A 24992-nucleotide genomic window follows, 5' to 3' on the forward strand; every position below is an offset into this window, starting at 1 on the left:
GGCGCCGGCTCAGTGTTGTTCCGAGTCACGTGACTCAGAAGAACCAACCAGCTGTTAAAACTACAGAGCACGTGACGCAGAAGTCCCGATTACGGGCTGTAAGCATGCATCACGTGACACGAAGGACGCGATCATCTGACAACCTGGCAACAGGTTAAAAATGTTGAGTGCGTGCTGTCCAGCGCTTTACAGCTGTACTCTTCGGCACTGTTTGGTGTACTATTGACTTTGACTCACGGCTTTCTTGGACCACGAATTTGCTTACCGGATTTCCTTCGCTTCATCCCTGCATTGTTCTTCTCGCTCCTCCTGGTATACCGACCCTTGGACAGCCATACCTGGATTTCTACTGGTACTCCTTTGGATTAGTTGTTACTCAGAACTCTTGACCTCGGAAACCACTCAGACTGTTTTTGGATAATCCCGCACCATTACCGCACCCGCAGTTACCACAGGTATTTCTAGTGTGCGATCAAACTGCCACAACATCGTGCCCTGTCTTCCTTCCGGCTGCCGCTGACCACGCACTGAGGGTGCCCTGAACGCCTCCCACCTTGCTTACCCCACGTTCTCTAATTGGTTGACGCCCCATCTTTCTCCCATTTAGGTAAGCCAACCAGTGGGTCATAACTCACAAGTCTGATTACTGTTTAATTGGCCTTGTAGTAATTACACGCTTGCCTTCCAGTGGCTGGGGGTCTCCGGCGTTCCTGGTTCCTGGCATTCCAACACCCAATACCTGTGGCTTCAAGGATTGCACAGGGAGTTAATTAAGTATTTCCCTGTGTGGTACTTGATGAAAGAGGCTGTCATAATCTTCACGACCATCAAGTCATAACATCCATCCCTTCTTTGTGGATAGCCACTATGATTGCTTCCATCATTGTCTAGAGGGTCTACCGTTAGTATTCCATTGAAAACTCTCACCAGATAAGGGGCAAGAGTGGATCGATATGTTTTGTAGAATTTCATAGAGAACCCGTCACTATGCCCACTTTAATCTTCTTAATTATCTGCATTACTTCCACCTGGGTAATCGGCAAATCTAAATTTTCAGCCACCTCCTGTGTGATGCAAGTAAGCAGCAGCTGGTCGGGGAATGTGGCGATCTGCGAATCATCTCCCACATATTTAGACATATACAGCTCTTCATAATATTTGGCAAACACCCTCCCTATGCTTGCGGTATTGTACACCATAGATCCCTCTTTCGATTGAATGGCCCCAATTGCTTTCCTTTTCTTTTCCCCCCTTATCTTCCATGCCAAAATCTTGTTAGATTTGTCCGCTTTCTCGTGATATTTTTGTTGCAGTATTAACAAGTTCTTCTCTGTATCCTTGACGAGAATGCTTTATTGAGTCAAAGCTTTCTGGCCTTTGCCAGGGTCAGGTATGTATCCTGGGACCCTCCTGAGGTATGCCTCCTGTTCCTTTCTTGCCTTCTTTTTCTGGGATCCCATTTTTATGAGAACCCCTCATATCGTGGCCTTAAATCCCTCCCAGAGAATCTGCACATTTGCCTCTCCATTATCATTGTGTGTGAAATATTCTGTAATCTCTGTGCGAAGGGCCTGGGCAAGCTCCCAGTCCTTAAGTAGGAGATCATTGCTCCTCCATGCTCCAGAGGGTCTCTGTCTAAGTTTGGTCTGCATAGTAATCTTTACCAGGTCATGGTCCTGACCACAGGATCAGGAGCACTTGGGATTCCTTAACCTGGGCCGTCAGTTCAGTAGGCACCAGAATTAAGTCTATTCTTGAGTGAGAGTTATGTACTGATGAAAAGTATGTGAATGGCAGATCTGCCACCTCAAAAATTATGAAAGAGTCCGAGAGACACAGATCCCAATTCACCCTCCTAAAGCGTTCAGAAACATTACCACTTGGCTGAACATACGCTTACCCTCCCAACCTCTTGCGATCTCGTACTATGTGAAGCACCATATTGAAATCACCCCCAGCTACTAGATGACCTTCCGCGAACAGGACACGTTTGTTCTTATCACCCTCCCCAAACTCAACTTGTCCTGAGTTAGGGCAGTAGACTGAACCCACAGTGATCTTGTTGCCATTTAAACTCCCTTTGATAAACCCAAATTGACATTCAGGTCTGTTAGCACTTCTTCTACTATTAAACCCAGCCGGGCCGAAATTAGTATTGCCACCCCTCTTTTCTTGCCCTGGCAAGATGCCATGAAAACATCACCTAGTATCTTTGTTCTCAGGCATGGCTCTTTACCCCTTTGCCAGTGAATTTCCTGTAATATGAGGATGTTCAGCCTAGCCCTTTGAAATCCCATAAGAACCATAGATCTTTTGAAGGAGAATTAAGGCCTCTATGACTCTTTCTCATGCACTTCCTGACTTGACACACATCCCTGAGCCCCCCAGTTCAAACAAACGTGAAACATTTAACCTGCAATTGCCTTGTGCCAATAAGAACCGAACCTTGGAAATACTTGAAATAACTGACAATATATCATAGCCAACCCATCTCCCCCTTCCCTACCATATCCCCCTCCCCTGAGCATCCAACCCTGCAAGACCGCCAACCACAGTCCAGGATCAGATCACCAGTGGTCACCGAAACAACAGGATCAACTCAATGATGCCCCACATCTTCTGAGACCTCACCCCCTGCAAACACACACACCTGGCTTAATCTATCATATCCTTCCTGTCTTTCTGAGAAATGCTAGAATTTTAAATTGTTGCGTCGCTCCTTTTTTTCAAAGTCGTCCATTTTGAGGGAGATCTCGGCCTTCCTTCTTTCATGTTCCAAGAGTCTCATGTCTATTTGCGTTTCCATGGTGTCGACTGAGGACTGTTTAGCCTCCAGCCTTTGTATCCTGGCATCACTGGAGTCCATCCTCCAGCCTCTGACCTATGTCCATACTAATGCCCCTTATTTCTTCCAGGAGTGCCACTATGCCCTTCTTTGTAGAGGCAATGTCTTCACTTAGGGTATCCCCACGGCGGTCTTCGTTGTTAAGGAACCCAGAAATTTTAACTGATGTTGGGAGTCTCTCCAAGTCATTTAGCCTAGGAGATTGACATTCCTGCTCTCCAGCTCTTCTCCCCTTGAGGTCTGCTTTGTAATCTCGCACAACCTCGGTCCGCCATGAAGGGAAAAGTCCCCCTACCACCTAAGCATTCTAATCCCTCTCCAATGCAGACCCCTGAGGCCTCTTCCAGTATGTTAGGCCTCAACCGGGACTTCCCAGACAAGCACGTCCAGCCCTGTAGCCACCCAAATGTCCAGACCATGTTTTTACATTGCCAATGTGGTGATACGAAAGGGGCCCAAGCGAAGATCAGCTCTCCTCTGTATGCCAGGGCTGCAGGGCCCGCTACTCTCTTTTTGTCTCTCAGAATGTTACACCAGACCATACTGAGGCAACAGACCTCCAGACCCAGTGGAAGGCACCCTATGTACCGGGGTACCGGCTCCTCACATAGGCAACTTGGTCTGTGGCTCCCTCTAGTAGATATGGTTCGAAGCGCACTCCCCCATCCACTTAAATTTCTTCCCTCAAGAGGCCAAGAGCTGTGCTTCCTGCCTCAATTGCGCTCTACTGCTCCTTAGGTCCTATTCGGTGCCCCCCAGCAGGGTAGGTCCTTTGCTTGGGGTGCCTCAATCCCCCAAGATGCCGGGGATCCACTATCATTGGCCTATGTCAGCTCTCCTGCACACCGGCACTCTGCCCAGCAGTGCCCATGCACTTTTCTCACAGTGTGCGGACCTAAAGATAAGTTGCAGACCGCATCGGTGACACCTTCCCCCACCCGTCAGGACTTTCTTGAGCGCCTGCTTCCGACTCTCCCATGCACTCACTGCAACGGGCTTCACGGAGTGCCACCCATTCCCTCCGACGGTCGAGGAACCACTCTGCCATCAGTCCCAGTAGCTGTCGGAACGCAGTCCGGGCTACAGGCGCACCGTCCCAGCATCTAGGATGCCTCCTCAGAGCCCCATGGCTCCTCTACCATAGGAAGAGCGTAATCCATTCAAGCCAGGTCCTGCTGACAGTATAATAATAATAATAATAATAATAATAATAATAATAATAATAATACTGCAGTCTGATATGGAACTAGGAGTGCTGGAGCTCTGAAGTTTAGGATTATTGTTCTTTATGTCTGTACTTGACATAAATGGAAATTGTTTGCGAAGCCCCTGTCATTCTTTCCCGTCCTGTTGCGGTTTATCAGAATGTTCCCATCAGGGAAACAAATAGTATTTGTGCACACTGATGGAACCGAAGTCCCCCTGGGTCAGGTTAGAGTATTTACCTGTTTTCTCTGTGCAGGGTTCTTCTATACATGGCTGACCCCGTGGTAGTCTCTTTGAGATTCTAGTGTTGTCCAACATGGAAATCAAGTGGTGCACTTGCCAACGCCAGACAGATCAGCTTGTGATTGCTGTCTTTCATTCACACCTAAATCCACGGAGAAAGTACCGGAAGGTACCTGTAAAAGTAGAAGGGAATGAGCATCACTGATTATTTGGCTCCCAGAATCTTTGAATTGATGCAGCCCTATGACTCTAGTGTAGGTACCCTTTTCATCTCCAACTCTCCATTAAAGTGGGAAGTCTGCTCCCTTACTTTGCAGCACCCAGGGATATGTTCCAAAGCACAGAACATGGGACACACCGATTGTAAGGCAGCCTGATAAGACACCTCCTGATAGTGAAGCTCTGCTCTGGTACCAAGCGTATACTTACCAAAGAGAAACCAAGCAAGGTGCTATCTCTTTGGATGCTGGGGCTACCAGACGAGCTGCAAGCAATCAATAACTCTTACCGTTAGGAATAGTTGCTGTTTATCCCTGTGCAGACCCAACCTGAAGAGCTCAAAGAACTCGACTCTCAGAGCACCATGAGCTGGGATCATCAAGCATGTGGCTTCTAAAGACACAAAATACTATTGCTAATTACGGAAGACAATAACCCAATTTAACGCCAGACCTAAGAGGAATGCCTTTCCTACCTGTGCTGCCATTGATGTGCCCCATCTGCACCTTTCATCACTGGAGCTGGTTTCCAATGAACAGGATAGCTACACTGTACACTGGTTTCGGCAAGGCTTTGCTTCTTTGCAAGTCGGCTTCATTATTGACATAACAGCTATTCTTCTTGATAGTAAAGGCTACAACACCTGCTCAGGAACCACACCTGAAGAATCCGAATATGGAAGCATTGCCATTGACTTGTTACTTTCGTTGAACCCATACACTGACCAGCCCCAGCTAGAAACTGCAAAGGAATCCTGGGGTTCCCCCTACTCAGCTCACCTTTGGGGAGGCACACAAGTGGTCATGAAGCAAAGTCCTATCTCTGGATTTTGACCCATGGGTAACGTCAGGTCTATACTTACTATTAATACCAAAAGCAGATGAAGGAACCAATCAGCTTGTTCCAAGCACAGTCTGAAACTATCAATCAGGGCCCATGTTTAGAGGGGGATGAGCACTCTTCCCACATGCTCTCCATTTTGTGCATCTGCCCTGCTGTAGCCCTCTTCCACACTGCTGCTTCCCTTGCCACCAACTCCCCTCACATCCCAAGCCCCCACTTATCCTCCTACTCTTCCCCAGCTAATGTCCCTCCTCCACACCACTCACGCCAATCGCCCTGACTAACCAAGGAAAAGGTAGAGGGGCTATGCACGGGGGGCCAGCTTTCATTTCCATGGAAGCCGTCTTAAGAGTAATTTGACTTTTTGTTATGTTATGTTATGTTATGTTATCGGTACTTGTATAGCGCACCGCCACCAACGGAATTGGTCCCAGGCGCTCTGGCGTATCTGTAAACAGGAAGGGTGGGTGTAGGGTTAGTCGGGAGGAGGCGAGAAGGAGAGTGGGAGATGTGGTGTGCTGTTGGCAGCTTTAGCTCGGTATACACCGAGTGTTGGGCTTTGGTGCTAGTATCGGATCGGATGAAGGCCTCGAGCTGTCACAGGTTTCTCCCCTTCTCACCTGTCTTTGTTGTTTGTGGGAGTTCTTCAATGGAGTTTTGTTTCGTAGAGTTCGGGTCTTGTATAACCCTGAGTGCAGGTCCTCGGGTTCCAGCATGCGTTCAGCGTTCCGAGTCCTGGGAATGTTCAGATGTCCGGGAAGTCCGAGGAAATCCAGGAAAACAGTAAAGAGTGCACACGGAAGATGAGTGCACGGAGATCCAGGATGGAAGGAGGACAAAAGGAGGGGGATTGAAGGAGGAGGAATTTAGGGGAACCGGGAATCAAAGAAAAAACACAAGTGAAATACAGCAGCACATGTCTAGCCACGGCAAGCGGTAGCGTTGAGACGTGCAGGGCTGCGGGGGAGTGTCTGCTTTATAGAACGTAATGCGTTCGGCGTGGAAACTGGTAAACAGTATTCCGTGTTCGGCGGCCATGTTGGGAGTACTGCTGAGTGCAAGCCACTATGGGTCAAGGACCAGGAAGTCCAGAAAGGACGCGTCCGATGGTTCATGACAGCATGCCTCCTCTGAAGGCCTGTTCCTCCGGGTTTGCCCGGGTGTATAAGGTGGTACCTTTGAAGTAGCCTGTGGGGCGTTTAGGTTTGAGACCGGTTCCCAGGTACGTCCACTGGGTGGATAGCCTTTCCACTCCACCAGATACTGTAGCTGACCGCGTCTGTACCTGGAGTCACATATTCGGGACACTTCGTATTCTAGCTGGTCGTCGACAACCACAATCTTGGAGCAGACCGGGAGGTCTGGACGTATGGTTTCATTAGAGATATGTGAAATACTGGGTGGATCCTCTTCCAAGAGTCTGGTAATTTGAGTCGGAAGGGCACTGGGTTAATGATTTCCTTTATGTAAAAAGGGCCATAGTACAGAGGAGCCAACTTATTAGGTCGTAAGTGTCGAGGCAGTAGTTTCGAGGATAGCCAGACCTTGTCACCCACTGCATAGGAAGGTCCTGGTCTTCTTTTGGTGTCCGCATAGTGCTTGGTGTTAGCTCAGGCCCCTTCGAGGTGTTCTTTTGCTTCCTTGTGTACATTGATGAGGGTTTCAATCCAGGAGTCGACTGTAGGAACTGGTGTAGGATGTGGGAGAAGGGATGGTAGAACCGAAGGGTGGAACCCTTGGCTGCAGAAGAAGGGGCTGGTCTTGACAGCCGAGTAATCCGAATTGTTGTAGGCGAATTCAGCCACAGATATTAAAAGAGACCAATCGTCCTGAACCTTGGTGGTGAAACAACGAAGATACTGCTCCAGGGTTTGGTTCACACGTTCTGTAGCTCTGTTGGTCTGTGGATGATAACCTGAGGAGAGGGCATGTTGGATTCCTAGTATACGGCATAAGTGTTTCCAGAATTGAGATACGTATTGAGGACCTCTGTCTGATATGATCTTGGAAGGGAGTCCATGAAGTCGGAATATGTGTTCCAGGAAGATTCCAGCGAGTTCTGAGGAAGATGGTCATTTATACAAGGGTGTAAAATGAGCCATGTGAGTGAATAAATCGATGTTAACCATGATAGTTGTGTATCCCCTGGAAGGTGGTAGTTCATCAATAAAGTCTGTAGCAATAAATTCCCAGGGCCTGGTTGGTAGCGTTGGTTGGAGTAGAAGACCCGCCGGCCTCTTGTTATCATGCTTGTTTTGATTGCAGACTGCACAGGCTTGGATGTACTGCTGGACGTCAACTTTCATTTTTGCCCACCAAAACTGTCTTTGTATTAAACGGAGAGTGTTGGTAATGCCTCAATGTCCTGAATGAAGGGTATCATGACAGAGGCTTGTAATCCTTTGTCGCAGTCTCTGTGTGGGAATGACCAGGCCATTGTCCTTGAACAAATACCCATACTTGGTTTTAAGATTCCATTGATTCTTCCCAGTAAATTCCTTCCAGATCTCAGAGGACTGGTTTGAAGCCAAATGTCTTCCAGGAGATTGATTGCTTGAGCTAAGAAAATTGTATGGGGAAACATCTTAGGCAAGGATCGATCTTCCGGAGTTTCGTAGTCGGGTCGTCGGGATAAGGCGTCAGCAAATATGTTGTGTGTTCCAGGTACATGATGGATCTGGAACTGGTACTGGGCAAAGAAGGTGGCCCAACGGGCTTGACGACTATTCCTACATTCCATGGATTGTAGGACCTGGTGATTCCGATGATCCATACGGCCTGAACAGGATGTTTAGCTCCCAGGAGTAGATGACGCCACTCTGTGAAGGCTTGATGGATGGCCAACAATTCCTTTTCCAGAACAGAATAATGGGTCTCACTAGGAGTTAGGGTTCACAAGAGATAAGCGATGGGGTGTTCCAACTTGTCCTCGAATTCCTGTTTTAAGACTGCTCCCATGGCGTAGTTAGAGGCATCAGTCTCCACTAGGAAAGGTTGATCAATGTCAAGTTGAGCCAAGATGGGGGCTTGTGTAAATTCCGACTTCAAACCTTGGAACGCTTCGTCTTGGGCTGCGGTCCAGAGGAAGGGAGTATCCTTCTTCAACAATGTAATGATCGGTTGAACTATCTCTGAAAAGGAAGGTATACATTTCCGGTAGAAGTTGACAAGCCCCAGGAAGCATTGAATCTGTTTCACAGTAGTTGGAACAGGCCAGGAAAGTATGGAATTTACTTTTGAGTGGTCCATTCCAATTCCTTATGGACTAAGGACAAATCCGAGATAGTGAACAGTAGCGACATGAAAAAGGCATTTCTCGGGTTTAGTCAGGAGTTTATGTTCACGTAGCCGTTGTAAGACTGCCCTGACATGTTCTTCATGATTTATATGGTCCTTGGAGTATATCAGTATGTCGTCCAGGTAAACTATGTTGAAGAGGAACAGCATATCGGAGAACACCCGGTCCATAAAACGTTGGAAGACCACTGGGGCATTGGCGAGTCCGAAAGGCATGACCAGGTATTCAAAGTGACCAAAGGGTGTTCTAAAGGCTGTTTTCCATTTGTCACCTTCCTTTATACGGATCAGATGGTAGGCACCTCTGAGATCCAATTTCGTGAAGATTACGGCTACTCTCACTGCTGCCAGGATATCTGAGATTAAGGGCAATGGGTAGCGGTCCTTGAGGGTGAATTGATTAAGACCACGATAATCAAGGCAAGGCCTAAGCTCCTTAGTATCTTTTTTGGGAACGAAAAACGACAAAGCTCCCGCTGGGGATTTGGATGGTCGTATGGTGCCATTTTCTAGGTTGGGATCCAAGTATTCTCGGAAGGCCCTTTTCTCTGGTTCTGATAGGATGAACATCCTTCCAAAGGGAATCACTGCTGAAGGTTCAGTATCGATAGCGCAGTCTTCAGGTCTGTGAGGGGTTAGGGCTTGAACTATGGCAGTTGAAAACACATCAGTGTAGTCCTGATAGGCTCTGGGGACCTGGATAATATTTGAGACGGTGAGTGGGCCTTGCTGGTCTGTCAGTGTACCTTCAGAGGATCTTGACGAGGAATCCAGGGATAGGCAGGGAGACATGCAATGTTCGGAGCCAAGAAACAAGGATCCTGCTGCCCAGTTGATGTATGGGTTGTGCTTCTGTAACCAGGGCATACCCAGTACCATGGGATAATGGGCAGACTTTATGATGTCAAACTTGATCATCTCTTGATGATGGTTCATCGAGAGCTGGATCTCTTTGGTTTGCAGGGTGATTGGTCCTGAAGAGAGAGGTCGTCCATCGATGGCCTCTACTGGTTGCATGATGTCTCGAGTTTCATATGGAATGTGGTGGGTAGTGACCCAATCCTGATCTATAAAAATCCCCATGGCTCCACAATCCACTAATGCCAGAATGGGGTAAGTTTCTTTCTTGGACGGCGATAGAAAGGCCTGCAAGATCACAAGGTTGTTTTGTCCAGGAGAGCTCAAGGATCAAGTTCAAGTTCAAGTTCAAGAACATCTCTCTCCCGAAGCTGTGCTCCGTCTAGGATCGGGAGCTGGTGTTTCCCGAACGCTGTGGAAGGGCCAAAGGACATTCTCTCACAAGATGTTTATCTGAGGCACAGTACATACACAGCCCAGTGTGAATCCGTCGCAATCTTTCTTGCGGGGATATGGGTCCGCAGAAGGCCCCCAGTTGCATGGGTTCAGGGTCTGTGGTCGGGGCAGGAGTGGGCTCGGGTTTAGAGAGAGATTCTATAGAGGTCTTTTGGTAAGGCATCTTGTTTTCTTCTTTTCCGCCTTCTTTTCCTCGATTCGACAGTCTATTTGTAAAGAGAAAGGGCCTGGATGGAACCTGGGCGAGCTACCCTGGCTAGCTCGTCCTTTATTTCTTCATTTAGTCCTCTCCGGAATAGGGTGAAACAGGCATCCGGGGACCAATCTGCTTCCTTGGCCAGTTGCTTAAAGCGTGTTACATAGGTAAGCATATCCTGGGACCCTTGTTGGAAATCCAATAGACGTTCTTGGGCACTGTAAACCTATTCTGGGCGGTCAAACATGGTCTTTAGAGCCCGTACGAACCCATCATAATCATCCAGGAGGGCATCTCCAGAATTAACTGGAGTCGCCCAGGTTAATGCATTCCCGGAGAGATGTGAAATCATAAAGCCCACCTTTGCCCTGGGGGTGGAAAAGTAGTAGGGCTTAAAGGTAAAGTGCACTAAACACGAATCAAGGAAGCCACGAAGTTTCTTTGAGGAGCCATCATATTTATCCACTACTCCGCCCAGCAATGCACTTTCCTTGGTCGCGGAATCACGTGACAGGACTAGTTGTTTTAGCATTCTCAGCTTTGAGATTCTGAACTTCTGTGGTTAACTCCTGAATGCCGCGCATGAGGTCTTGAAATGCAGCCTCCATGTCCGTATCTGTATCAGTTTGTCGGCGTCTCAATCTGTAACAGGTTTCCCCCTTCTCACCTGTCTTTGTTGTTTGTGGGAGTTCTTCGATGGAGTTTTCTTTCATAGAGTTCGGGTTTTGTAGAACCCTGAGTGCAGGTCCTCGGGTTCCAGCGTGCGTTCAGTGTTCCGAGTCCTGGGAACGTTCAGATGTCCGGGAAGTCCGACGAAATCCAGGAAACAGTAAAGAGTGCACACGGAAGATGAGTGCACGGAGATGCAGGATGCAAGGAGGACAAAAGGAGGGGGAATGAAGGAGGAGGAATTTAGGGGCACCGGGAACCAGGAATCAAATAAAAAACACAAGCGAACTACAGCAGCACACGTCTAGCCACGTCAAGCGGTAGTGTTGAGATGCGCAGGGCCGCGGGGGCGTGTCTGCTTTATAGAACGTAATGCGTACGGCGCGGAAACTGGTAAACAGTATTCCGCGTTCGGCGGCCATGTTGGGAGTACTGCTGAGTGCAAGCCCCTATGGGTCAGGGACCAGGAAGTCCAGAAAGGACACGTCCGATGGTTCATGACACGAGTGCTGTGAGTGAAGTTTATGTGTTGTTGATCCGGTGTGGTAAAGTGCATGCGGATTGCTGGGAGAGAGATGGTTGTGTGGTTTTGTGTGGGTTTAAGTAAGCAGAAGATTGAGGGATGGGTTAGTGCGGTCTGTATCCAGGTTCAGGTACTTATGATTCCGTTAGAGTTGTATACCTGTGGGTTCGGATGTTGCTGTGGGTTCGGATGTTGCTGGTTCCTGGTGGCCGACTCGATTTGGTGGTGTTGTGCTGGTCCAACTGTATCCTATTGAGTATAGTTTGGATTGGTGGGTGCGTCTGAACCTAATCTTCATGTGTGGGACTGGGTGGGTGATATCTATTCTTAGGTGATCTAGTGTGACCCTGGTCGGTTAAGGCTTTGAGTCGTTCAGGGTTGCGGTCATGTTGAAGTGTTGTCCTAGTGGATCCGTCTTGGAGAAAAAACAACAGGTTGCACACTTGCCTTGACCATTAATTTAGACAAAATAACTGTTCACAGCAACTGGGGTAGCAAACCCATGATGCTAATATCAATAATCACCCACTTTAGGGACTGTACCGGGTGGTAAAGGCCCTGGGGCCCTCACTAAAGGCCTGAGAGTAGGATCTGGGCTGTAACCACACAGTACAGCCCATGGAATGGTTGATTTCTGCTCAGTTGGGGACCGTGCAGAATCAGGACCAGTATGCCACCTGCTTAGTCAGAAGCATGACTAATCTTATAATTCAATGTAAACTATGAACCCAATGTTGGGCGAATACAGGTCACATTGTACCTCCATTGCAACTTATGATGATGAACCTCCTACTCTAAAACCTTGATTGACTTTGGAATTTTCACTCGTAGCAACCTTAACCAAAAAGAATCACCTGTAAACTGCACCTGCATTTCTGCCTACCTTTGTAAGAGATATTAGTATACTTTCACATGCCTTTAATTGAAAGTATTATTGCACCATTGTGTATTGCAGTCTATCCCACTGCCAGCCTGACTACTAGCCTTGATATATTGACCACTACTATCCCGCTATGATCCAAAGTAGGTGGGAGAATGCATAGGTAATGCTGGTTTCTAACCGTAGGGTGGAGGATTCATCCTAAAACTGAGACATGAGCGTTGGACAGAACTATATTCTGATTACTTGCAGACAAAATTCCTGGATCAATGTTTTAGATAGAGGTCTTCTTTGTCAGAATGGAAAATGTAATCGAAATTGACGAAACATGTAGTTAATGTCTAAGCCTGCAAGAAAGGTTTATTTTCCATTCATAGTTCAAGTTATCATTTTGTTTTGGCCAAGGATTATGTATGAAGCTGAGCAAGAAGTTAATGTCTGCAAGAACATTCAGAATACCCAACACAGATCACAGTTTACTAAAAGACATGTGCAGAAGTGCTGCTTTTACACACACCCAAAGGAAAGCTTACATACATTTTTACCAACTCTTGAGCCTCTATGAAGGGTGGATTGAATGCCAAAAAGCAACATATGTTGGTGCAGGATGTGATTGCAGTCGTATGTCTTTGACCTACAAAGCAGATATCCTGTGACCCCATACTCGCAGCAGAGGAATTATGCTTCAAATAGAAAAACGAAGTTACTTTTCTGCTGCTATTGCCAAAAATCACAAACAAAATGCCAACGTTACCTTGTTTAAGTTTGAGAGATGAGAGCGTGTTCACAAATGAGGACATGATGACTGACTCATCCTCTGGGCAGACTGTCATATTCTGAAAGAGAAGGTGAATATTGGTGTATGTGTCAACCAGAACCTGCGCTTTACAAAATCTTCCTTGTTCCTTGTTGTCTTTCTCTGTGCTCTAAAGATCCTAGCATGTCCATGAATGCTTGGTGTCCTTTAAACCCAAATTGCTTCACACAACAGACACGTTCTGTTATATCATGCATTGTATTACTATGTTCACTTTTCCTTTCATTATGTTGTTCCTGAAAATAGTTTGTCAGGGCCATTAGTGAGAGATCTTTTCACCATGCTTGCTCAAAGTCCCTGGGCAGCAATTTCCCTTTCACTGGTATTCTGCGAGCAACAACATTCAACGATTGGCCTGTCATTCTCGCAACCAGCAGGCTGTCAAACATCCCATATTTCTCCCATTGTAGGCATCGCCCACTCCAGGCTAGGTTTAGGATTTAGAACATGTATCTAGGGATAGAAAAGAGATAGCTCAGCGGCAACATGCACGCCTTGGAAACAAGACGACACAGAACAACACAGGTTTGATCCCCAGGAAGCAAGACGACACAGAACAACACAGGTTCGATCCCCGGGTCCGCGCTTAGACATTTCTTGGTATTAAGCGCGTTATAAATAACATATCATAACACATCTGCATATTCTAACTTTCTCAACTGAGATTCAAAAATATCCATGAAATAAAAAAGCTTCATAACTTTCACTAACCCAGCAGGTATTTGTGTCAGCCAGATCCCCTGCAGTAAGTGACATTATTTTACATTATATTTCCATTGACTTCATAATAACCAATCAGTTATCCTCAATTTTCCAATGGCCATACAAGTATGACTTCTGCAGAGGGGGAACGGCAATCAGAATGTACCCTTCACCACAGAAGTTGCCATTTTCCACCGATTTGAACTATTAAAGCAAACACAGTAAATTTGAAAACGTTAACCATTGTACCCTACCGTCTGAACACAGGTCTACACGTATGTGTCCCATTGTTTCAACAGTTACAGACGATCAAGAACCCTTCGGTCCAGCACACACAAAAGATAAAAGTACCAACCAACAGTAAGAAAAGACAGAGTGGGAGAACCCTAGCGTTCACAGGACTACCCCCCACAACCTCCTACGCTAAGACTGAAACCGAATCATCCAACTTTCATGAAAAGACACAGCACTGCTCTTCACAGGAGCCTTCTAATGGTCCCAGAACACTATTATAGTCTCCCATAGGATGGCTGCCATACGATGGCTGCCATATGATATCCATCTCCTTACCACCTCAAAGAATAACTGATGCTTTATTTATTTATTTATTTTGTATTCCTGTAATGTAATGAAGCCGGGAATAGGCTGGTTTACTAATACTGTGAAAACCTTGATCTGTTAAATTGTTGCCTCTCACTCTTCCTACGCCCGCTCACTCCTCTCCTCTAGCTCTTTGACGTATCTTATACCGAGCTTTTATACAAAAATAAAACATAAAATAATAATTGTTAAAGAATGAAAAAGGTTATGCTGGTTTCATCTATGTTGGACGCAGATACTAAGAGCTACAGCACTGATGTGGGCAATCGCATTAAGCATCACAATTCATAATGGACAAATACAGGGCTTAACAAAGTTGCTGAAAGAAGAGGAAGGAGGAGGCGTGAAAGGAAGTAGAGTTAAAGAGGTAGAGAAACAGCAAAAGGCAGTAGGAGGGGACATTAAGAGCCAAATGACAGAAGTGATTTCTGTAGGCGAGGTCGGAATCAAGGAGGTGGTAGAGTATCGGGAGTATAAGAAAGGCATGGTATCAAAGTAAGAGAGACACAAGTGATCACAGTGCAAGGGCATTTATTGAACTGTAAAATGGGTGAGATAAACACCTAATCTAAACCTAAATCTAAGATGGGAGCAAGCTACAACCATCAAATAATAATAATACAGTCCTAGCACAGCCTAGTCTAATAAAGAGGGCCTATACTAAAAAAAACTATTGCCAATCCTTACCGCTATGCTACAAAATAGTGTGTGATTATGTACACAAGAAAAGAAAGAAGTGTTTACAAAATGATAAGTCAGGATGTTATGGCCGGGGTCTCTCTTCCCCGCGTTTTTAGCATGTCACAAGGCAGGACTCTTGAGCACAGGACACTCCTGGGCTTCTCTGGCACAAGCTTACAGTTCCTTTTCTCTATATCAGGGCCTTCAGTGCCCAAGTCTCTTCTCAGGCAAAGTCTCTTGCTTCAGAGGGCCTGATATGCCATAAAACAACAAAACAAAAGTTCATTGGGTTAATCATCTGTTTGGGTGATTACCCTTTACCCTTGGATCCCCCTCAGCCAGGCTCCGATCCTTCTCTCAGTCGTCAGCCTCCCTCAGTCGGGCTGAGACAAATCACTCACTGTGGACATCCCTCAGTCGAGTTCATACTTGTCGTCACAATGTAGTTCACTTAGCTTCTTCACAATGTGGGATTCACATCCCTTAGCTTTTCTCTTGAAGTCCCTCAGGCAGCTTCACTATTGTCTTTCAATCACAATCTCTTCATTCATAATATTCAAGTCTCATTGTATTTTTAAACAACCATCTAGTGTTAGTTAGGTCCCCCTCATCCAGGCTCAGACCTTCCAAAGCACTTGCCAATTTTAAACAGAGACTTCCGGAGGGCGATCACGTCTCGCCGGGTCACTCTGTTAGCCTATGGGAGTGCAGGCTTCACAAAATTCCAGTTCGCACAGCATTACCCTCAGCCGGGCATAAACGCCTGTTTCACAATTCCCTCAGTCCGGTTCACAATTTCTCAATCGTCAAAACCTCTGCAACGTGTCAAGGACTTTCGATTGTACAAGGAGTTTGGCTTGACTTTTGTATGACTGCCTTAACACCTCACGCTGGCCTTCCCTATGGCCTCTTGGTACTTGTAGTTTCAATACTTTTGTAATTCCACATTCTCTTTGTTCAGGTGAGGAGTACCAGCTAGAGACCTTCAAATGAGCGCTCACATGGCACCGAACCACTCTATCTCTGGTACCAAGTTCGTTCACAAAAATACCTCTGTCTATTAATCTTAATGTTGCCACTGCAATCTTGAGCCTAACACAGTCCGGTCCACTATCAGGTTGTATTGTATTGTATTGTATTTATTATGTTTATATAGCGCTTTACTCCAAAACACTGCACATTTTAACAACAGGATACATATAGCTGGTCAAGTGGCACAGCGAGTTGAGCGCTCGCTTTGACATCTGTGCAGATCTTGCTAACGCAGGTTCGAATCCCAGCAGGGCCAAACTCAGCCTTGCATCCTTCCGAGGTCGATAAATGAGCACCACACACCGTGGGTAATAATAAGCAGCGCTCAGATGCCTGAGGGTTTGTAGCGCTATATAAATGCTAAATTATTATTATTATTATTATGATATAACATTAACATTATAACAGTAAGAATAGAAGCAATTTACAATTATGAATCAGTCCAACATAACAGTAAGTAGAGCAATTAAACTGAAGGGAAGAGGGAGAGTAGTGCAGTAGAACTGAGAGGGAGAGAGAGGGGTGGGGAGAAGAAGGAGGAGGGAATCGGATGGGGTAAAAGGGTGAGAATGGGGAGGACGGTGGAGGGGAGGAGGATGATCATGGTGAAAAGAAAAAGGAGGGAGGGGGAGCAAGAAGGAGGAAAGGTTTCATGGCGGGGAATGGGGAAGGAGAGATTTAAGGGATGTGTGGAATGAGGAGAAGGTAGGAATAGAGCGGATTCAGAGAGGTAAGGCGTTCCAGTGCAGTGGGGCTAGGAGCTGGAAGGAGTGGAAACGGGAGGTGGCACAAGGGGATGGAGGAAATGTGAGAAGAAAGTGGTCAGCAGAGCAAAGGGAGCGGGAAGGAGTGTAGAAAGAGAGGAGGGAGGAGAGATAAGGAGGAGCAAGACCATGGAGAGATTTAAAGACTAAGCAAAGAAAATGAAATTTAAGTTGGGAGTGAAAGGAAAGCCAGCCAAGGGAGGAAAGGGAAGCAAAGATGGAGTCACAGGAGGTGAGGAGACAGAGGGTGCGGACGGCAGAGTGGTAGATAGATTTGAGGGGGGCGAGATGAGAAGTAGGTAGTCCAAAGAGTAAGGAGGAGCAGTAGAAGAGGCGAGAGAAGATAAGGGAGGAGATTAAAAGTTAAGTAGCATGGAAAGTGAGAGAGGGGCAGACTTTGCGTATATTAAAGAGGTGGTAGCGACAGGCACGAGAGGTGAGAGAGATATGATGGGAAAAAGTGAGAGAGGAGTCAAAGTGAATGCCTTGGTTGCGAGTGCGGTCTTCTGACTCACCAACTGTGCTGAACTCATTGGCGTTTCTTTTGCCGTTGGAGTCAAGGACGGTACCAGGATGGCAACCGTGTCTCCCTGCCCTAGCTATCGGTACGGTAGGGTCCCATGTAATGTTGGCATCCGTCACACCATTCGCCAGCTCCTTTGTCAGAGGCCTCACGGGTCGGGGCTGAAAAGGGCAAGGGCAACTCCCTCCTTGACGTTCTTTCAGGTCTCGCTGCCTTTTTCCTCTGTTTGAACTGCCGTCCTGGAATAGCTACTTCCTTGCTCTGAGTGTGCTCTTGTGCTCTGCCTTTTATCCCTATGGGGTAGGGAAAGGGCAGTCAGGTGTGTGTAGTTGTCAGCAATTGTCTGACTCTGCCTAACCCTTGTGTTGGGACAACCTAGCAGGCTTTCATAGGGAATTATAACCCTTGTGTTCCCATGGGGACTCTTTCTACCTCCTAATTCATCAACACTCGTCCTAGGGGGGGGTTGGTAAACTGGAAAGGGTGAGATTTGTTGGCTTTGTGAAATGAATGGGAAAAATCCATAAAATAATAGTTTGGACTTCTAACGAGGGAATGACAGGGATTATTGTTGTAAAATGAAAAGGGGAAATTGTGAGAACTGTAGTGTTTTGTTGAACAGACTGGGAGTTTGGGAATTAATAACAGAGGGACTGGGAGAAGAATGACTGGCAGTACTCGGGTAGGTGACAGGAGAATAGGGACTTCTGGAGATGTAGTTTCCCACTGCAATGGGGTTTGGGTTCCTAATATGTTTATCAGATGCAGAGGGGCTGTTGGATTCTGGTAAGGGAGATTGATTGGGTGGAAGGGAGGTTGATTTGGAACAGCCTATAAAAGCCTCAGGGACTTCGTCCTCCTCCCCGGTGTAATACTGCATCTCACCTGGGGTATTCCCCTGAGCGTAATCCCTGGCTCCCATACCTAGGTGATCCTCCCTTGCTCGTCCACCGCCAGGGTTGGGATCTGAGAGCACCAGCACTTCCCTGTCCACTGAATAAGGGATTCTCGGGGTATAATCGGGAGAACACCCTTAGGTTTCTCACAGGAGGCAGAACGACAATAAATGAAGCCTGGGGGTTACTTTAACCCCTTAAGTGCCAAGGACGAGATATCTCGTCCTTGGCAACAGGGAGGTAATCCCAAGGACAAGATACCTTACCCATGGCACTTAAGGGGTTAAGGAAGAACTGTAGCATCAGGTAAAGGAAGGGTGAGAAGGTAAGGAAGGAGACAGAGCTGAAGAGAGGGGGGAGAAGAAATTCATGGAGGTGGTTGGACAGAGGAAGGAGGTTGTGAGGAGGTTAAAGAAGGTTGTAGGGAAGTATGAGGATGAAGAAAAGAATCAGAAGGCAGAAGAGGTATTTGGAGAGGATGCTGGGAAGAATCAGTTCTGAGAGAATGTTGGAGGCAGGGAGGAAAGCAGCTGAGGAGATAGTCAGAAAGGAGTGAACCTCCCCACCATTCGAGACTTGTACCTGGTATCTGGGCCCTACCCTGGAACCGGCTGGTAACCCCACAAAATCTATGCATAGTAGGGAAGGACTGAATCTGGGGATTAGGGACCTCCCCAAGAAAGCCTGCACCCAGGTGGACTTTTAGTGTGGCAAGGAATCGGTGGAGAGTCTTCAGCTCATGGTTCTTCTCCCTGAAGAATCCCAACTGGAGCCCTTCTGGATTATTGTTTCAGTTGTTTAGCCTCTGCATAGAAGGGATCTTTTCTGTTGTGTTTTAAATGAAAAAAAAAACCCTGAAATGCATTTTTGTGCCCCACATTTCTGTTATCTCCAGTGGTAGCCCTGATTAATCCTGTGGCGTCCTCACAAAAATCTACCCTAAAGTCTCCTCCCAGGTGGCCATGGGAAGGCAGGCGTTTCCTGATCCTCACCCTGCAGGTGGTATTAGCCGGGAGGATCACCTGGGAGGAGAAGGGTCCCAGGGGAATAGGTGGACTCTGTTGGGTGAGACGCAGCATTGGGCTTCCTCAAAGAAGGAAATATCAGTGATACCGGAGTATGTAATGGCTTGCTGTCAGAGAGAACTTTTATTTCCCAAAGCAACCTATATTAATGGGGGTGGAAACAAAGATAACCAGTTATGCATTGGGAGTAAGAAACCCCCTGTTAAAGTCATTGACATTCATAGATGTGAATGCTCCTATGACACCCAGGGGAATATTAAAGATGAGTCTTTAAGTATTAACAATTTAGATTCTGAAAATCCTCATTCATCTGTAAACCCAAACCCTGCATTGAATCCTTATGACACTCCTTTAGGGAATGAAATTAAGGAGAGAAATGAATCTGATATTATTATTTCCAATAGAAAAGATGATTTGACAAGCTGCAGCCTAATAGTGGTAATGGCCCACACCTGAGGGAGAGACTGGGAGGCATAAAAGGCCCCCTGAAGTGCAGGCCACAGAGAGCAGTAGCAGGAGGTGGAGAAGTCATGGTACCTCCACGTCGCAAAAGAAGAAGATGTCAGAGGAGACCAGCGTCGTGTGTCGGGCGGATGCCGTTCCTGAGAAGATGTCTTTTGTTCAAGACCTTGATTGCGAAGGCTGCTCATAGGGAAGCATTGGGTTTGATGGCTTTTCCCCTGAGGACCGCAGCTGCAGAGGTCACGCAGCAGGAAGTGCAAAATGTTAGTTTCCCCTATTGTCAGTCAGGCTCCGGTGGCAGGTGAGCACCGGAGAGTCGTGGGAGCGATGAGAACTCCTTTTTTGACTAGCACAGGCCGTGGAAAGCTGAGAAGGGCAGGTTACCGGGCTGCGCAGGAAAGCAGAAGCAGAGGACCTGAAGGCAGCGAGGCGAATGGACACGTAAGCCAGACCTGGTGAGTTGACTAGTAGATTGTGACACCGCAGCACTCAGTGACCATGCACTGGCCAAGTCTGGGTACCTTAACCACAGAATTAATATAAAGAGAGTGAAGTGGCAAAATATTTTTCTTTTTAATACCGAACTGTTATAAAGCAGACTAATATTTATTTTGCAAACCAAGTTGACTCAAAGAGAAGAATGTGGCAGAATATGAACATAGCAATCAGACCAGAAGGGTGTGATGGTAGTTGTGTGGGCCAGCAACAAGAGGGCAATATTATGAGAAATCAATACAAACAACTATTGCATATACCCACATTGCCAAAGTCAAAGAAGAGTAAGAGTGAGAGAAAAACAGTGTCAGTAGTTGGTTTGTGCGAATGTAGAGAAACAAGAATGGCAGGAAGGCCTCTCCTTCTGACAGAAGATATTCAGGAGGAGTGGAGCATAGTATGCATTGTGTGTGGCAATCCCAAATGTGTAACAAACAGCACCAATGTGTTTCTTGTCTTCCCAGAAGAAGTAGTCAAACTTGATGTTGTGAAGCAAGACATTGCTAAGTTGTTGGAAACAACCCTTTACCACAGAAGTACTTGTAGTAGTTAGTAGTTGCATCTGTCCTGGCAGGGGAATACACCAGGGCAAAGGACCTTGTTGTAGTAGACCTGGCAGGTGAGTGCACCAGGTGGAAATCATTCAAGTACTGTGGCGTGATTAAAAGTCTTGAAGAAGAAGTGGCACAACCACTAATGTGTTTTTGTGAACTACTGCAGAATCATTGTGACAAATGAATATTGCTGAATCAAGTGTTGTGTGAACTGCTGCAGAATCATCTAACATTGTTGAAACAAGTGTTTGTGAACTGTTACAAAACTATCCTGACAAAAACATTTTTGTTGATCCTGATGAACTATGGAAGTATTCTTGGTATATGCGAAGAAGTGGCTTTGAGCTCTTGATCACAAGTGGAAAGAGGAAAAACGTGTTGAACATTGTGAACCGTTGGTGGAAGTTCAAGTTGGAACAAAAGGAAAAGTTTTGGAAACTTTGTTACAAAACAGGATTTCCTTATTCCTTTGAATCATTGATTGGAATCCTGCTTAAATCTGGGGAGGAGGAATTCACCCAGATTAGAAAGGGAGATAGTTATCAAATTATGAACATAACTGTTATGTCTGTTATGTTTGAACTGCTACATGTTGCGTTACGTTTGTTATATGTGTAAGTGTGAGGGACAGAAACCTTGTGTTAAAGTGTTTCCTTTCGTTTATTTTGATAGGCAGGGAAATCCTTGTCAGGGTAGGGATAGTGAAGCGTGTATCCAACCTTTTGAGTTAATAAAATGTCATCTTTTGATAAACCTTCACAAAGTTGTCCGCCTCACATTTCTGACCCCACACACAGCCCTGACAGAGGCTTCCAATTTGCCAATGAAAGACCACAAATCATTGGGTAGCATGTCAGCGAACACAAACAAGGTGCCTGGAATTCTCAACTGTAAAGGCCTCCATTGCACAAGTAATATACTACAAACATATGTAAAGAATTTGCAGTCTCAATGAAAAATGTGACACCTGGGTATACAGATTCTCCTTTTATTTAATAGTGCTTGCACAAACACATCACAAGTACTGACCATATAACAATGCTACTATCACTTCTTTCACAGGTCTTAAGCATCTGTCCACATGTAAATAGTTCAAACAAGTGTCTTGTTGCTTCCAGCTGCTAGTCCACTGCAGGAGAAAATACTGAATGTCTTGTTTCGGCTTTCTGGGACATGGCATGCACCCGTCTCCACATCATTCATGACATGCCAGTCAACACGAGGGCATTGATAAGTGAGCCTAAGCTAACAATTCCCCATTCAAAAGTAATAGCAGATAATTGTCCTTCTCCCACCATTAAGATACTGGGATGTAATTATTGCATAGTCACTAAGTTAAAGGGCTTTATTCCTTTCATGCTTCAATCTCAAGCATTTCATTCCTAACTATTGTATATCCTAAAAAGTAAACAGTCAGGCTTAGGTGAATCTAAAGCACAGTCTGAAATCATTCCTGTCTCAAGCTTGATTACTGCTGCCTGGTGAATAGCTTCAGCATGAAGGAAAGAAATAATTTAGCATAGGTGCAAAATCCCTATAACCCCTCACCAAATCCCTCTGGTCTTGCTCCCATAGCACATCATTACTCTTAGTCTGAAATCAAGCACCTTTGTCATTTCACACAAAACAACAAAGATACAACAAAGCTGTTGTGTCTGATGGAGTCTGCATTCTAGATGGATAAGAGTTGGATTATTAGACACCAAACCTAAGATGTTCGCACAATTTTTCTTCTTTCAAATCTTTGGAAAGCTTTTGTGTCTAATTTCTAACCCCCCACTCCGCCTCAACCCTCCTAAGCTGATGCGTTATATAATTTGATGTATTTTCATTTTAATAATAACAATTCGGTGATTTATATAGTGCCAGATTCTAAACACTGTAATAAAAACTGTCACTATTATTACTCGCTCATAATACATTGCTCGTTACATAACGAGCAATGTATTATAAACCTAATACACCTGCCATGCCAGTACAGAAGGGAAAAGAACATACGCTAATCAGGCTTAGTCCCACCCAAGGGGCTCTCCAGCCCAAACTTCTAGGTCACATGCCTTCTCAGTGTGACCACAAGCAACCCTATACGTGTTTCAGCCTCATTGGGCATCTTAAATGAGGTGTAACGGGCACAGAAATCTCAGGACTATGGTATTGTCCTACTAATTCAACTTTATCAAAATTGATCATGACCAAGAGATGGAAATGGCTCTGTTAGGTTAATGGCTGAAGTAGAGTGAATACTAAGCCTAGAGCCTATCCTTCATTGGTTCTATGTTTTTAATTGAGTTTAGCACATAAACAACCTGCAGACAACCCGTCCGGAATGTAATTCACTTAAAGGTCCTATGAGTTAACATATGCCTTGAGTGATTAGGTAATATGCCCTCGTTTTTACAATTTTAAATAAATTACTTTTCCAAATTATCTGTGTGAAAGCTGTGTTTATGGTTTTCAGATTGTGCCCCTCAAACAGATAATAGTACTTTGTACAGTATTTTCAAAAAATGACCTTTAGACAAATGATACTATTTTGTACAGTATTTACAAATTGCCAGCATTATCCTACTGGTGCATGTGCGTGCTTGTGTTTCAGCCAATCATGGGCTTTCTCAAGACATTCAACCTGTACCCTTCATATCCCGCAATCTCTAGTACAGTTTTATGCAGTTATGCAAATTTTTGATGGCTCGAGATTAAGGCCTATACCATTAGTACACAAAATTGCAATTTTCCAATCTGAATTCAAAACCTTATAGCCTTGTGCTACATGTTACACACTCTAGTGCAATGTATACATTTGTGCACATTCAAACTCAGTAGTATATCTAATCGTCAATATCCTGTATATATTTGTGTATGATGTATACATCGGTTTCTACAGTTTTGTTGTGCACATTCAGACTCAATGGAATATCTAATTGTCAATATCATCTATGTATTTGTACATGATATCTATGAGTTTCCACAGTTTTGTGTCCTCTTCTCTGTACGTTATGCATGAGGAAAAAGTAATGAGAGGAGAGAAAAGGATATTCAGATTACCATTGTTTTTATATAAATATAAATGTTATCATTTTTGATAACAATTGGTTATATTCCTTACCAAAAACACATATTTGGTTTGTTTCATTCTGCATAGTTAATAAAGCTTCATTCTATGGTAGCTGCTTTTCATGTTCCTGGATACTATTATTATTGGCCCATCTGGAACATTATTTGTGGTGAGGGGGGAAAGCTCAGGAGCAACGTGTTTGTCTTGGAAGCAAGACCAATGCAGCACAACTGTGCTTAGAAACCAATCTCTGGTATTAAACATGTTACAAAATAACAATTATAAAAGTATTTTAAAAAACAATGGACATACGTTGTCTTTCAATAATGTGTATTAAAATTAACCTGAGCATGAATTACAAATAATCTTTCCAATTGGTACCTGACAGTCACTGTAGCAATAGTTCTATATATTTTCTCTTGATTTCCGTATTGAATGGTTCATTCCTATTAAGTTGCTTCCAGCCACTTGTAATTAACCTGGATGATTATCCTGTAATGGAATTAGTATGTCTAATAATTCCAGAGTTTTATGTCATTGTTGGGTATGTCTAGTCTCCCATATGCGTCCCATGATCAAATTCACATGGGGTACATTGCATAAATAATATAAATACCTTGAACTTTAGTCTTTCAGCAAGGTAGCATTCCACGTGTGCTTGGAAGCACCCGCTGTCTTGAAAGTGAGCATTATTTACAGTATGGCATGATGTCAAGCATTTTTTTAACGTTGTGACGTCATCTATCAACTACACTTGCGGCAACCAGGTCCCATTTTGTTAGTGTTTTGATGTTGTATTAAGCATCTAACATTCTGAAATTGGAGATTCCTCAGATAAATTGTGACTATTTCCATAACATTTGTAATGGATTACAAATATAAATGTTGCACAAATCATTAAAGTCCATATTAAATATTAAAGTCCATATTACATGGGGACCACCAAGGGGGCGCAGAGGAAATGTTTGCCTGAGCCAACATCTCCTTCACCACGAGCAGTACAATGGAGGAAAAATACAAATAAACTCCCTCCCTGAAAAACCATGCAACCAAAGCTGAGCTCCAAACTCGCACTGGTTGAGAAGAATGGGCCCCGGGAGGCTCAGCGGCCTGGGAAGAGGTAGAGCTCCAGGATCAAGGAGCCCAGCCCG

General features: G+C 45.2%; 1 protein-coding gene across 1 annotated transcript in view; it reads right to left on the minus strand.

Annotated features, from left to right (window-relative positions):
- The window catches only part of NCKAP1L (NCK associated protein 1 like), a 2015530-nt gene that overhangs the window by 1581403 nt on the left and 409135 nt on the right, over positions 1-24992 (minus strand). The window contains exon 14 of the mRNA XM_069653209.1: positions 12990-13071. Coding sequence (XP_069509310.1) covers positions 12990-13071 — 82 coding nt within the window. The remainder of the gene's footprint in view (positions 1-12989; positions 13072-24992) is intronic.

This window comes from Ambystoma mexicanum, chromosome 3q (assembly GCF_040938575.1).
Source record: "Ambystoma mexicanum isolate Mex_15411 chromosome 3q, UKY_AmexF1_1, whole genome shotgun sequence".
Classification (NCBI taxonomy): domain Eukaryota; kingdom Metazoa; phylum Chordata; class Amphibia; order Caudata; family Ambystomatidae; genus Ambystoma; species Ambystoma mexicanum.